The sequence below is a fragment of the Phalangium opilio genome, unplaced genomic scaffold (assembly GCF_054372755.1).
Source record: "Phalangium opilio isolate 3A_F unplaced genomic scaffold, DU_Popi_V2 ptg001675l_1, whole genome shotgun sequence".
Classification (NCBI taxonomy): Eukaryota; Metazoa; Arthropoda; class Arachnida; order Opiliones; family Phalangiidae; genus Phalangium; species Phalangium opilio.
Window position 1 is genome coordinate 1,853,469 of NW_028324261.1, and position 16,227 is coordinate 1,869,695.

General features: G+C 38.9%; 1 protein-coding gene across 1 annotated transcript; it reads left to right on the forward strand.

The window, feature by feature from the left end:
• The first annotated feature begins 13,813 nt into the window (after nt 1–13,813).
• LOC149582492 (uncharacterized) lies at nt 13,814–14,697 on the forward strand. Its single transcript, XM_089864134.1, has 2 exons — nt 13,814–13,859; nt 14,002–14,697. Coding segments are annotated over exons 1-2 (681 nt in total). The 5' UTR covers nt 13,814–13,857; the 3' UTR covers nt 14,681–14,697.
• Nucleotides 14,698–16,227: the final 1,530 nt, after the last annotated feature.

Here is a 16,227-nt window from a genome sequence, read left to right on the forward strand (position 1 = left end):
CAACACCGCTCCCGGATGGGCTCGAACCACCAACCTATTGGTTAACAGGCGAACGCGCTAACCATTCAGCCACGGAAGCTCAGAATTTAAATGGTTGTCACGTATTGCGGAAAGGTTTTGACTTTTTACGCTACATCTGAGACCCCACAACACCTCTCTCGGGTGGGCTCGAACCTTCAACCTTTCGATTAACAGCTGAACGCGCTAATCATTGCGCCACGGAAGCCCAAAAATTAAATGGTCGTCAGGTGCTGTGGAAAAAACCTTGACTTTTTACGTCACATCTGAGACGTCACAACAACTCTCCCGGATGGGCTCGAACCACACACCTATTCGTTAACAGCCGAACGCGCTAACCTTTGAGCCAAGGAAGCCCAAAAATTTAATGGTCGTCAGGTATTGTGGCAAAACTTTGGTTTTCTACGTTACATTTGAGATCCCACACCACCGGTCCCGGGTGGGCTCGAACCACCAACCTATTGGTTAACAGCCGAACGCGCTAACCATTGAGCCACGGAAGCTCAGAAATTAAATGGTTGTCACGTATTGTGGATAGGTTTTGACTTTTTACACTACATCTGAGACCCCACAACACCTCTTCCGGGTGGGCTTGAACCGCCAGCCTTTCGATTAACAGTTGAACGCGCTAATAATTGCGCCACGGAAGCCCAAAAATTAAATGGTCGTCAGGTATTGTGGAAAAATTTTGGCTTTCAACGTTACTTTTGAGATCCCAAAATACCGCTCCCGGGTGGGCTCGAACCACCAACCTGTTGGTTAACAGCCGAATTCGCTAACCATTGAGCCACGGAAGCTCAGAATTTAAGTGGTTGTCACATATTGTGGAAACGTTTTGACATTTTACGTTACATCTGAGACGTCACAACACCGCTCCCGGATGGGCTCGAACCACCAACCTTTCGGTTAACAGCTGAACGCGCTAATCATTGCGCCACGGAAGCCCAAAAATTAAATGTTCGTCAGGTATTATGGAAAAACTCTGACATTTTACGTTACATCTGAGACCTCACAACACCGCTCCCGGATGGGCTCGAACCACCAACCTATTGGTTAACAGCCGAACGCGCTAACCATTGCGCCACGGAAGACCAAAAATTAAATGGTCGTCAAGTGTTGTGGAAAAAACCTTGAATTTTTACGTCACATCTGAGACGTCACAAAACCGCTCCCGGATGGGCTCGAACCACACACCTATTGGTTAACAGCCGAACGCGCTAACCTTTGAGCCACGGAAGCTCAGAAATTAAATGGTTGTCAGGTATTGTGGATAAGTTATGACTTTTTACGTTACATGTGTGACCCAACAACACCTCTTCCGGTTGGGCTCGAACCACCAACCTTTCGGTTAACAGCCGAACGCGCTAACCATTGCGCCAAGGAAGCCCAAAAATTTAATGGTCGTCAAGTATTGTGGCAAAACTTTGGCTTTCTACGTTACATTTGAGATCCCACACCACCGCTCCCGGGTGGGCTCGAACCACCAACCTATTGGTTAACAGCCGAACGCGCTAACCATTGAGCCACGGAAGCTCAGAAATTAAATGGTTGTCACGTATTGTGGATAAGTTTTGACTTTTTACGCTACATCTGAGACCCCACAACACCTCTTCCGGGTGGGCCTGAACCACCAGCCTTTCGATTAACAGTTGAACGCGCTAATAATTGCGCCACGGAAGCCCAAAAATTAAATGTTCGTCAGGTATTGTGGATAAGTTACGACTTTTTACGTTACATGTGTGACCCTACAACACCTCTTCCGGTTGGGCTCGAACCACCAACCTTTCGGTTAACAGCCGAACGCGCTAACCATTGAGCCACGGAAGCTCAGTAATTAAATGGTTGTCACGTATTGTGGATAAGTTTTGACTTTTTACGCTACATCTGAGACCCCACAACACCTCTTCCGGGTGGGCCTGAACCACCAGCCTTTCGATTAACGTATTCAACGTCTCGCCTTCCACTGTGATCGCTACCGTCGGCTTAGCTACTTGCAAATCGTCGTAAGTGATCCCGCTTTTGCTGGTGGACAGCTTTCTCCAAGACCCGTATTTGCCTCGTGATAAGTACCATTAACGCATAACTTACAATCCGTGCTGAAACAAAAAACATCCGTTCTTGCGTCGCTTAAAAAAGACCTGGCGTGCAAAGCCAAGAGCATCGGTCTTCTTAAAAAAATCAACGCCCGCTTCCAAAAAAAAAGAAAGGAACTACTCTCGCTTATCTCATCTACAACCGAGGATTTAAATTGTGATCTCAACGCTTTGGAGCTTCAGTCACTGGTAACAAGATCTAACTGCATTCTCGACGCTCCCACTACCGTGATTATTGCTATCTTTCTGTGGTGCCCTACTTGTGAGAAATCAGTTCGCTTTCGCTCGTGATCGATTAGTTTTGTTGCCAAATCCGGCCCCATCAAAAACGAGTAACTAGCAAACCGTGTTAAAAAATCTTCTGTAATTGCGTCGCAACCTAAAAAAACTGGCGTGTAAATTCAAGACCAACGTACTTTCGTGAAACATTCAACGCCCGCTATATAAAAAATAAAATCGAATATCTCTTATTTTATCAGCAACCGACGAAAAATTTGGAATCTCAATTTTTCACACTTCAGAGCACCAGCCACTGTGAACAAGGAGGGGTTTGTTTGTTCATGTATTGCTTAATTACTTGAACCTGTTCTTTCAATTAAAAATAATAACATATCTTTAGTGTAGCGGTTATCGCATCCGCCTCACTCCCGGAAGGCCACAGGTTCGAAACCGCGAAGTTTTTTTTTTTTGCTTGGAACATGCAAAGACCTTTATAATTATCCGAACATTTGTGTCAAGGTCACATTATTTACATCCCCGTATCTCTGGTAGAACCAGAGTTACGAGCCTGCAAACTTTATTTTCAAAAATCAAAAGTAACCTTCTAACAATAAGTGAGACAAAAAATAAGTTGACGACGATATTGAGGTAGCCTCAAGTTTAAAGTATCCTTGTATGGGGAGCAAAGAGTACTATAACATTTCCAAAGGAGATCCCAGTATCTCTTGTAGAACAAGAGATATGAGCCTCCAAAGTTTAGTGCAAAAATCATAAGTAACATAATAAAAATAAGTGAGACGATACCAAAGTTGACGAACATTTTGCTTAATATCTCGGCCCATGTTTGTCGTAGCTCAATGTTTTTAGTATGGTTAGATGGGGGACAAATTGGACTATAACATATCCTAAGGACATCCCCGTATCTCCAGTAGATACAGAGTTACGAGCCTGCAAATTATAGTCTAATGCATTTTCTATGGAGGGGTTTGTTTGTTCACGTATTGCTTAATTACTTGACCCTGTTCTTTCGATTAAAAATAATAACATATCTTTAGTGTAGCGGTTATCGCATCCGCCTCACTCTCGGAAGGCCACAGGTTCGAAACCGCGAAGTTTTTTTTTATAATTATCCGAACATTTGTGTCAAGGTCACATTATTTACATCCCCGTATCTCTGGTAGAACCAGAGTTACCAGCCTCCAGAATTTAGTCTAATGTATTTCCTATGGAGGGGTTTGTTTGTTTACGATTAGCTTAATTACTCGACTACTGTTTGTCGAAGCCCTAATTCTTAGTATGGCTAGATGGGGGACAAATTGGTCTATAACATACTCAAAGGACATCCCCGTATCTCCAGTAGAAACAGAGTTACGAGCCTGCAAAGTTTATTTTCAAAAATCAAAAGCAACCATCTAACAATAAGTGAGACAAAAAATAAGTTGACGACGATATTGAGGTAGCCTCAAGTTTAAAGTATCCTTGTATGGGGAGCAAAGAGTACTATAACATATCCAAAGGAGATCCCAGTATCTCTTGTAGAACAAGAGTTATGAGCCTCCAAAGTTTAGTGCAAAAATCATAAGTAACATAATAAAAATAAGTGAGACGATACCAAAGTTGACGAACATTTTGCTTAATATCTCGGCCCTTGTTTGTCGTAGCTCAATGTTTTTAATATAATTAGATGGGGGACAATTTGGACTATAACATATCCTAAGGACATCCCCGTATCTCTAGTAGACACAGAGTTATGGGCCTGCAAAGTATAGTCTAATGCATTTCCTAAGGACGGGTGTTTGTTTACGTTTGGCTTAATTATTCGGCCCCTGTTTGTCGTAGCTCAATGTTTTTAGTATGGTTAGATGGGTGACAAATTGCACTATAACATACTCAAAGGACATCCCCGTATCTTCAGTGGAAACAGAGTTACGAGCCTGCAAAGTATAGTCTAACTCATTTCCTATGGAGGGGTTTGTTACTTTACGTTTTGCTTAAGTACTCGGCCCCATGTTTGTCGTAGCCCAAAGTTTTTAGTATGGTTAGATGAAGGACAAATTGGACCATAACATATCCTAAGGACATCCCGGTATCTCTAGTAGACACAGAGTTATGGGCCTTGCAAAGTATAGTCTAATGCATTTTCTAAGGAGGGGTTTGTTTATTCACGTATTGCTTAATTACTTGACCCTGTTCTTTCGATTAGAAATAATAACATATCTTTAGTGTAGCGGTTATCGCATCCGCCTCACTCCCGGAAGGCCACAGGTTCGAAACCGCGAAGTTTTTTTTTTGCTTGGAACATGCAAAGACCTTTATAATTATCCGAACATTTGTGTCAAGGTCACATTATTTACATCCCCGTATCTCTGGTAGAACCAGAGTTACGAGCCTGCAAAGTTTATTTTCAAAAATCAAAAGTAACCTTCTAACAATAAGTGAGACAAAAAATAAGTTGACGACGATATTGAGGTAGCCTCAAGTTTAAAGTATCCTTGTATGGGGAGCAAAGAGTACTATAACATATCCAAAGGAGATCCCAGTACCTCTTGTAGAACAAGAGTTATGAGCCTCCAAAGTTTAGTGCAAAAATCATAAGTAACATAATAAAAATAAGTGAGACGATACCAAAGTTGACGAACATTTTGCTTAATATCTCGGCCCCTGTTTGTCGTAGCTCAATGTTTTTAGTATGGTTAGATGGGGGACAATTTGGACTATATCATATCCTAAGGACATCCCCGTATCTCTAGTAGACACAGAGTTATGGGCCTGCAAAATATAGTCTAATGCATTTCCTATGGACGGGTTGTTTGTTTACATTTAGCTTAATTACTCGGCCCCTGTTTGTCGTAGCTCAATATTTTTAGTATGGTTAGATGGGGGACAAATTGGACTATAACATACTCAAAGGACATCCCCGTATCTCCAGTAGAAACAGAGTTACGAGCCTGCAAAGTATAGTCTAATGCATTTTCTATGGAGGGGTTTGTTTGTTCACGTATTGCTTAATTACTTGACCCTGTTCTTTCGATTAAAAATAATAACATATCTTTAGTGTAGCGGTTATCGCATCCGCCTCACTCCCGGAAGGCCACAGGTTCGAAACCGCGAAGTTTTTTTTTATAATTATCCGAACATTTGTGTCAAGGTCACATTATTTACATCCCCGTATCTCTGGTAGAACCAGAGTTACCAGCCTCCAGAATTTAGTCTAATGTATTTCCTATGGAGGGGTTTGTTTGTTTACGATTAGCTTAATTACTCGACTACTGTTTGTCGAAGCCCTAATTCTTAGTATGGCTAGATGGGGGACAAATTGGTCTATAACATACTCAAAGGACATCCCCGTATCTCCAGTAGAAACAGAGTTACGAGCCTGCAAAGTTTATTTTCAAAAATCAAAAGCAACCATCTAACAATAAGTGAGACAAAAAATAAGTTGACGACGATATTGAGGTAGCCTCAAGTTTAAAGTATCCTTGTATGGGGAGCAAAGAGTACTATAACATATCCAAAGGAGATCCCAGTATCTCTTGTAGAACAAGAGTTATGAGCCTCCAAAGTTTAGTGCAAAAATCATAAGTAACATAATAAAAATAAGTGAGACGATACCAAAGTTGACGAACATTTTGCTTAATATCTCGGCCCTTGTTTGTCGTAGCTCAATGTTTTTAATATAATTAGATGGGGGACAATTTGGACTATAACATATCCTAAGGACATCCCCGTATCTCTAGTAGACACAGAGTTATGGGCCTGCAAAGTATAGTCTAATGCATTTCCTAAGGACGGGTGTTTGTTTACGTTTGGCTTAATTATTCGGCCCCTGTTTGTCGTAGCTCAATGTTTTTAGTATGGTTAGATGGGTGACAAATTGCACTATAACATACTCAAAGGACATCCCCGTATCTTCAGTGGAAACAGAGTTACGAGCCTGCAAAGTATAGTCTAACTCATTTCCTATGGAGGGGTTTGTTACTTTACGTTTTGCTTAAGTACTCGGCCCCTGTTTGTCGTAGCCCAAAGTTTTTAGTATGGTTAGATGAAGGACAAATTGGACCATAACATATCCTAAGGACATCCCGGTATCTCTAGTAGACACAGAGTTATGGGCCTTGCAAAGTATAGTCTAATGCATTTTCTAAGGAGGGGTTTGTTTATTCACGTATTGCTTAATTACTTGACCCTGTTCTTTCGATTAGAAATAATAACATATCTTTAGTGTAGCGGTTATCGCATCCGCCTCACTCCCGGAAGGCCACAGGTTCGAAACCGCGAAGTTTTTTTTTTGCTTGGAACATGCAAAGACCTTTATAATTATCCGAACATTTGTGTCAAGGTCACATTATTTACATCCCCGTATCTCTGGTAGAACCAGAGTTACGAGCCTGCAAAGTTTATTTTCAAAAATCAAAAGTAACCTTCTAACAATAAGTGAGACAAAAAATAAGTTGACGACGATATTGAGGTAGCCTCAAGTTTAAAGTATCCTTGTATGGGGAGCAAAGAGTACTATAACATATCCAAAGGAGATCCCAGTACCTCTTGTAGAACAAGAGTTATGAGCCTCCAAAGTTTAGTGCAAAAATCATAAGTAACATAATAAAAATAAGTGAGACGATACCAAAGTTGACGAACATTTTGCTTAATATCTCGGCCCCTGTTTGTCGTAGCTCAATGTTTTTAGTATGGTTAGATGGGGGACAATTTGGACTATATCATATCCTAAGGACATCCCCGTATCTCTAGTAGACACAGAGTTATGGGCCTGCAAAATATAGTCTAATGCATTTCCTATGGACGGGTTGTTTGTTTACATTTAGCTTAATTACTCGGCCCCTGTTTGTCGTAGCTCAATATTTTTAGTATGGTTAGATGGGGGACAAATTGGACTATAACATACTCAAAGGACATCCCCGTATCTCCAGTAGAAACAGAGTTACGAGCCTGCAAAGTATAGTCTAATGCATTTTCTATGGAGGGGTTTGTTTGTTCACGTATTGCTTAATTACTTGACCCTGTTCTTTCGATTAAAAATAATAACATATCTTTAGTGTAGCGGTTATCGCATCCGCCTCACTCCCGGAAGGCCACAGGTTCGAAACCGCGAAGTTTTTTTTTATAATTATCCGAACATTTGTGTCAAGGTCACATTATTTACATCCCCGTATCTCTGGTAGAACCAGAGTTACCAGCCTCCAGAATTTAGTCTAATGTATTTCCTATGGAGGGGTTTGTTTGTTTACGATTAGCTTAATTACTCGACTACTGTTTGTTGAAGCCCTAATTCTTAGTATGGCTAGATGGGGGACAAATTGGTCTATAACATACTCAAAGGACATCCCCGTATCTCCAGTAGAAACAGAGTTACGAGCCTGCAAAGTTTATTTTCAAAAATCAAAAGCAACCATCTAACAATAAGTGAGACAAAAAATAAGTTGACGACGATATTGAGGTAGCCTCAAGTTTAAAGTATCCTTGTATGGGGAGCAAAGAGTACTATAACATATCCAAAGGAGATCCCAGTATCTCTTGTAGAACAAGAGTTATGAGCCTCCAAAGTTTAGTGCAAAAATCATAAGTAACATAATAAAAATAAGTGAGACGATACCAAAGTTGACGAACATTTTGCTTAATATCTCGGCCCTTGTTTGTCGTAGCTCAATGTTTTTAATATAATTAGATGGGGGACAATTTGGACTATAACATATCCTAAGGACATCCCCGTATCTCTAGTAGACACAGAGTTATGGGCCTGCAAAGTATAGTCTAATGCATTTCCTAAGGACGGGTGTTTGTTTACGTTTGGCTTAATTATTCGGCCCCTGTTTGTCGTAGCTCAATGTTTTTAGTATGGTTAGATGGGTGACAAATTGCACTATAACATACTCAAAGGACATCCCCGTATCTTCAGTGGAAACAGAGTTACGAGCCTGCAAAGTATAGTCTAACTCATTTCCTATGGAGGGGTTTGTTTCTTTACGTTTTGCTTAAGTACTCGGCCCCTGTTTGTCGTAGCCCAAAGTTTTTAGTATGGTTAGATGAAGGACAAATTGGACCATAACATATCCTAAGGACATCCCGGTATCTCTAGTAGACACAGAGTTATGGGCCTTGCAAAGTATAGTCTAATGCATTTTCTAAGGAGGGGTTTGTTTATTCACGTATTGCTTAATTACTTGACCCTGTTCTTTCGATTAGAAATAATAACATATCTTTAGTGTAGCGGTTATCGCATCCGCCTCACTCCCGGAAGGCCACAGGTTCGAAACCGCGAAGTTTTTTTTTTGCTTGGAACATGCAAAGACCTTTATAATTATCCGAACATTTGTGTCAAGGTCACATTATTTACATCCCCGTATCTCTGGTAGAACCAGAGTTACGAGCCTGCAAAGTTTATTTTCAAAAATCAAAAGTAACCTTCTAACAATAAGTGAGACAAAAAATAAGTTGACGACGATATTGAGGTAGCCTCAAGTTTAAAGTATCCTTGTATGGGGAGCAAAGAGTACTATAACATATCCAAAGGAGATCCCAGTACCTCTTGTAGAACAAGAGTTATGAGCCTCCAAAGTTTAGTGCAAAAATCATAAGTAACATAATAAAAATAAGTGAGACGATACCAAGTTGACGAACATTTTGCTTAATATCTCGGCCCCTGTTTGTCGTAGCTCAATGTTTTTAGTATGGTTAGATGGGGGACAATTTGGACTATATCATATCCTAAGGACATCCCCGTATCTCTAGTAGACACAGAGTTATGGGCCTGCAAAATATAGTCTAATGCATTTCCTATGGACGGGTTGTTTGTTTACATTTAGCTTAATTACTCGGCCCCTGTTTGTCGTAGCTCAATATTTTTAGTATGGTTAGATGGGGGACAAATTGGACTATAACATACTCAAAGGACATCCCCGTATCTCCAGTAGAAACAGAGTTACGAGCCTGCAAAGTATAGTCTAATGCATTTTCTATGGAGGGGTTTGTTTGTTCACGTATTGCTTAATTACTTGACCCTGTTCTTTCGATTAAAAATAATAACATATCTTTAGTGTAGCGGTTATCGCATCCGCCTCACTCCCGGAAGGCCACAGGTTCGAAACCGCGAAGTTTTTTTTTATAATTATCCGAACATTTGTGTCAAGGTCACATTATTTACATCCCCGTATCTCTGGTAGAACCAGAGTTACCAGCCTCCAGAATTTAGTCTAATGTATTTCCTATGGAGGGGTTTGTTTGTTTACGATTAGCTTAATTACTCGACTACTGTTTGTCGAAGCCCTAATTCTTAGTATGGCTAGATGGGGGACAAATTGGTCTATAACATACTCAAAGGACATCCCCGTATCTCCAGTAGAAACAGAGTTACGAGCCTGCAAAGTTTATTTTCAAAAATCAAAAGCAACCATCTAACAATAAGTGAGACAAAAAATAAGTTGACGACGATATTGAGGTAGCCTCAAGTTTAAAGTATCCTTGTATGGGGAGCAAAGAGTACTATAACATATCCAAAGGAGATCCCAGTATCTCTTGTAGAACAAGAGTTATGAGCCTCCAAAGTTTAGTGCAAAAATCATAAGTAACATAATAAAAATAAGTGAGACGATACCAAAGTTGACGAACATTTTGCTTAATATCTCGGCCCTTGTTTGTCGTAGCTCAATGTCTTTAATATGGTTAGATGGGGGAGAATTTGGACTATAACATATCCTAAGGACATCTCCGTATCTCTAGTAGACACAGAGTTATGGGCCTGCAAAATATAGTCTAATGCATTTCCTTTGGACGGGTTGTTTGTTTACGTTTAGCTTAATTACTCGGCCCCTTTTTGTCGTAGCTCAATATTTTTAGTATGGTTAGATGGGGGACAAATTGGACTATAACATACTCAAAGGACATCCCCGTATCTCCAGTGGAAACAGAGTTACGAGCCTGCGAAGTATAGTCTAACTCATTTCCTATGGAGGGGGTTTGTTTCTTTACGTTTCGCTTAAGTACTCGGCCCCTGTTTGTCGTAGCCCAAAGTTTTTAGTATGGTTAGATGAATGACAAATTGGACTATAACATATCCTAAGGACATCACCGTATCTCCAGTAGAAACAGAGTTACGAGCCTGCAAAGTATAGTCTAATGCATTTTCTATGGAGGGGTTTGTTTGTTCACGTATTGCTTAATTACTTGACCCTGTTCTTTCGATTAAAAATAATAACATACCTTTAGTGTAGCGGTTATCGCATCCGCCTCACTCTCGGAAGGCCACACGTTCGAAACCGCGAAGTTTTTTTTTTGCTTGGAACATGCAAAGACCTTTATAATTATCCGAACATTTGTGTCAAGGTCACATTATTTACATCCCCGTATCTCTGGTAGAACCAGAGTTACGAGCCTCCAGAATTTAGTCTAATGTATTTCCTATGGAGGGGTTTGTTTGTTTACGATTAGCTTAATTACTCGACTACTGTTTGTCGTAGCCCTAATTCTTAGTATGGCTAGATGGGGGACAAATTGGTCTATAACATACTCAAAGGACATCCCCGTATCTCCAGTAGAAACAGAGTTACGAGCCTGCAAAGTATATTTTCAAAAATCAAAAGTAACCTTCTAACAATAAGTGAGACAAAACGTAAGTTGACGACGATATTGAGGTAGCCTCAAGTTTAAAGTATCCTTGTATGGGGAGCAAAGAGTACTATAACATATCCAAAGGAGATCCCAGTACCTCTTGTAGAACAAGAGTTATGAGCCTCCAAAGTTTAGTGCAAAAATCATAAGTAACATAATAAAAATAAGTGAGTAGGTAGAAAAGGCCGATTCAAATTCACTTGGTATTCAATGGTATCGATGGTATCGATGGTATTCAATGGTATCAATGGTATTCAATGGTATCGACGCCATTTTTTCTGGGCGCCATTTTTTTTTCTCGGCGCCATCTTGTTTTTCTCTGACGTCATTCTCGGCGCCATTTTTTTCTCGGTGGTATTTTCTTCTCGGCGCCATTTTGTTTTTATTTGGGCGGGAAATTTGAAAATGTTAAGCCTTATCGGACTTCAATCAAGACCAAAGTTCATTGTGATTTTCAAAATCCTGAGTTTGCTGATAAGGCAAGCAAAGATTGGGATGTCATACTACAGTTATAATGTATTAGGAACTAAACGTCTTATATACTAAGATATTTTGGGAATGGTGACAGACGGCATACATTCTGATTCAAACCTTAATATTAATTAATACATACCATTAATAATAATTTTATTGACTTAACAGGGTGCAACGCACGCTAACTTAAATAATTGTCGAAGAAAATAATTAATATTAATTATATTTATTTAAATATTTAAGAAAAACTGGAAATTCAAAAACACTTCAAAACTTTGACACGAAATTTGAAATTGTTAAGCCTTTGCGTGGGTAATTTAAATCTCGGGTATAAAACCAAACCAAACCCAACCTATTCTAAGCCTATCGCACTGCGAATATTCTATTTAAATCTCTACACTTATCCCCTAAGTTGATATTTTCAAATCTCGCGCCAAAGTGGAAATGGGATCGGAATTCCTGCTGTCTGTCCAAAATGTTTGTTTAGGAACTTTAGGGCTTTAGTCGACCTCGGGATGAAGTCAATTAACTAATATATTTAGCTAAATTATATAATTGTCGAAGAAAATAATTAATATTAATTGCATTTATTTAAATATTTAAGAAAAACTGGAAATTCAAAACACTTCAAAACTTTGACACGAAATTTGAAATTCTTAAGCCTTTGCGTGGGTAATCTAAATCTCGGGTATAAAACCAAACCAAACCTAACCTAACCTATTCTATCGTGCTTGAAAGTGTTGTTAAATGAATGAAAAGTCGTAGAAAGTGTTGTTAAATTAATAAAAAGTCGTTGAAATGGCTGAGGAAAAAAAAAAGATGGTTGAATGCGCTTATAAATGACTAAAAAGTGGTTGAAAGTGCCGTTAAATGACTAAAACATTAATGGAAACGTCTTTAAATGACAAAAACATTAATTAAAATGTCATTAAATGACTAAACATGATAGAAAATGTCGTTAAATTACTGAAAAGCGGTTGGAGGTGTTGTGAAATGGGTAAAATTTGGTTGAAAGTGTTGTTCGATGAGTAAATCGTGCGTGAAAGTGCTGTTAAATGAATAAAAAGTCGTTGAAAGGGTTGAGAAAAAGATGGTTGAACTTGTTGATAAATGACTAAAATGTGATGACTGAAATGTGGTTGAAAGTGTCGTTAAATGACTAAAATGTAGTTGAAAGTGTCGTTAAATGACTAATACATGATAGAAAATGTCGTTAAATTACTGAAAAGCGGTTGGAGGTGTTGTTAAATGGCTAAAATTTGGTTGAAAGTGTTGTTAAATGACTAAATCGTGCGTGAAAGTGCTGTTAAATGAATAAAAAGTCGTTGAAAGGGTTGAGGAAAAGATGGTTGAACTTGTTGATAAATGACTAAAATGTGTTTGAAAGTGTCGTTAAATTACTAACACATTAATGGAAACTTCGTTAAATGACTATTTATTTAAGTGGGTGTTGCTTGTCTCCGAAACAAAACATACGAATAATAAGAAAACTTGGTAAGAACTGTTTGTAAATATAAGTTATAAACTGAATATTAAGCCTCGGATCTCTGTTTACAGTATATGGTAGTAGATATGCAATATTTCACCTATAAAATAAATTCAACTCACCATTTAAAACCATTCCGGAGGAGAATTAAAATGTTTAGACGGGTTTACATGTGGTGGTGGTTTGAAATATCTAGATATGTGAATGGACACGTTGCCGGCGATAAAAAAGAACCGATAAGAAATATGGAATCTTCTATCAATAAGATATGTTTCCACGTTGTAGGAAAATTTCCAGATAGTAAACTAGAACCGAAACTAGAACTATTTATCGATAAGATATCTTTCCACGTGGCGACGGAAACCAGAACCGAAACTAGAACTGTTTATCGATATCGTTTCACGTGGTGGGGGTAAACCAGAACCGATAACTGAAACAAGAACTGTTTATCGATATATTTCCACATGGCATGGGTAAACCAGAACCGATATCGTGCTATTTCCAAACTTATCGATGTCTTGGAGATCTTATCGGGCTTATCAAAGGTTTCTCAAGTATAAAAACTCCTGCACGTGGTGATAAGATATGTTTCTACGTGGTAGGAAAATTTCCAGATAGTATAGTAAACCAGAACCGAAACTAGAACTATTTATCGATAAGATATATTTCCACGTGGTGGGGGTAAACCAGAACCGATAACGGAAACAAGAACTGTTTATCGATATCTTTCCACGTGGTGGGGAAAAACCAGAACCGATATCGTGCTATTTCCAAGCTTATCGATGTCTTCATCGAGTGTTATCAGACTTATCAAAGGTTTTTGAGTTTATCGGGCATAAAAAATCAGGCACACGATGATAAGATCATTCTACGGCTAACCTAACTCTCTCCAGCAACTAAAGTACCAGCAGGACTCTCTCTCTCACCGCAGGAAACTCTACGCTAATGTAAGTACACTCTCCGGAGTCTAAAATTCTATCCTTAATTAAATATATATATAGAACATGTCTTAGACATTTAGAATATTTCTAGAGATAGGTTTAAATTATGTGTGTGTGGATTTTAATTAATTTGTTTTTCTCTAATTAGGGACACCACCAATATCTTCGAAATATCATCCACGAAGTCCGTCTCGGTTACTCCTGACTGTAAAGTTAGACTAGGCTTAACGGACGGTTCAACCGGCATCACGTTGACGGAGGCTGAATATTATCAACTCTACGGAATGCGGGAACAAGTAACCAACTATTTCCTGAATGATGGTGCTACACCGTCGTCTTCGTTCTTTGATGGGTCGAACCTGAAACGTATCGAACTGAATATGTACCAGGATTGGAAAGTACTCAACATTCGTGAGATGAGGGCGGGAAGTGGTGTAAACTACGGAACACTCTACCCGACCAGGATTGGGTTTGCAATTGGAGCCGTCCTTTGGGGGAAACTTTTGGAGAAGCACGATCAAGTGGTAACATTTCTAAACGCCGCTAAGCGCGTGTCCTCGGAGGTCGACGAGATTGTTAAACAACAACTGACCAAGTACATAAAGGATGCCTGCAACGGTTGTATCATATCCCACGGATCTCAGCTACAACACGAGTGCATGACTATGGACTGGATTGAACGCGTGAATTTACATTACGAAAATGCTGTTAATAATTTAGATATCAATGTAATTATCCAATTGTTTAATAATTCAACATTTTTAAGTATGGAATTTTGTAAAAGAATTGCTTCAAATGTAATATGTTATTCAAAACTTGCTTTATGAATAAAACTTGAAAAATATTGAAGTCTTATCATTTATAATGAATAATTAAATAGGTTAGTTTAAATTAGGCCTAAGGTTTTTGTGAATTAGAAGGTTCGCATCCTCGAAATGACTAAAAATATAATTTCGCACATTTTATTAATGTTTTACGGGGTCCATCTCCACGTGCTATAATTATATCGCGGACTTTCTATAACTACGTCTGACCTCGATTGTCTAAACGTGAAAGATTTATATCAATATAATATGGTTGAAAATGTATTTAAGACGAGTTGTATCTTTAAAACCATTCCGGAGGAGAATTAAAATGCTAAGACTGGTTTACACGTGGTGGTGGTTTGAAATATCTAGATACGTGAATAGACACGTTGCCGGCGATAAACAAGAACCGATAAGAAATATGAAATCTTCTATCGATAAGATATGTTTCCACGTGGTAGGAAAATTTCCAGATAGTAAACCAGAACCTAAACTAGAACTATTTATCAATATATTTCCACATGGCGGGGGTAAACCAGAACCGATAACCGATATCACTCACGCTATTTCCAAACTTATCGGGCTTATCGATGTCTTCATCGAAACTAGAAATCTTATCGGGTTTATCGATGTTTTCATTGAGACTAGAAATCTTATCGGGCTTATCAAAGGTCTCCGGTTTATCATGTATAAAAACTCCTGCACGTGGCGATAAGATCATTTTACGGCTAACCCAGCTCTCTCCAGCAACTAAAGTACCACAGCAGCGGAATTCAGCAACTATAGTCCCGCAGGAAACTCTACGTTATAATGTAAGTACACTCTCTGGAATCTAAATTTCTTAGTTTGTAATTTTATACATATAGTGCATGACCATAGTAATTTAAATTACTTAAATTAATATATATTAAATAATGTACAACTAAAATTGTTCCTAAATCATCTTTAATGCAAGTATGATTTTTTTTATGTTAAACCTATTTCTTTCGATATTATATTTTGTTCTCTGAGTATACTATATACTAGATCTTTCTCTCTCAATATTTTATTTTGTTCTCTGGGTATTTTATATACGATATCTTTCTCTCGATTTCAACAGGGATACACTCAAGGAAGAGTTGGAGAAATTGGGATTCGGCACTGTACCCGTTAGTGGAGAATTGGAGTGCCCCTACTGCGAGGGCGAGTTAAAGGAGTCCCCCGATTGCGGAAAACTTAACCACTATTGCATTTCACCGGAATGTGAAAGATTTCGGAGGGTCGTCCTTGTCCAGAGGAAAACCATCCTGAGGATTCCAACCACCGCCGAGTCTCGGCACTTATTGGACGCCCGGAACCATTGCGCTGAATGCGGGCAGTATAAGCGCGTCATTAAAAGTATTTGTCCATGTCGGGAGTGGGTAAAGGAAAACGAATGATGTATTTCAATTGTTTTGATTAAAAAAGAACATTTTGCACCGTCCTTAATGTGTATGCATTCATTTTTTTTTTAACTATTTTAAATCTGATGTTTTCATTGTTATTTACAAACATCCCATTACTACAGCTTAACACAGCACAGCCGCATT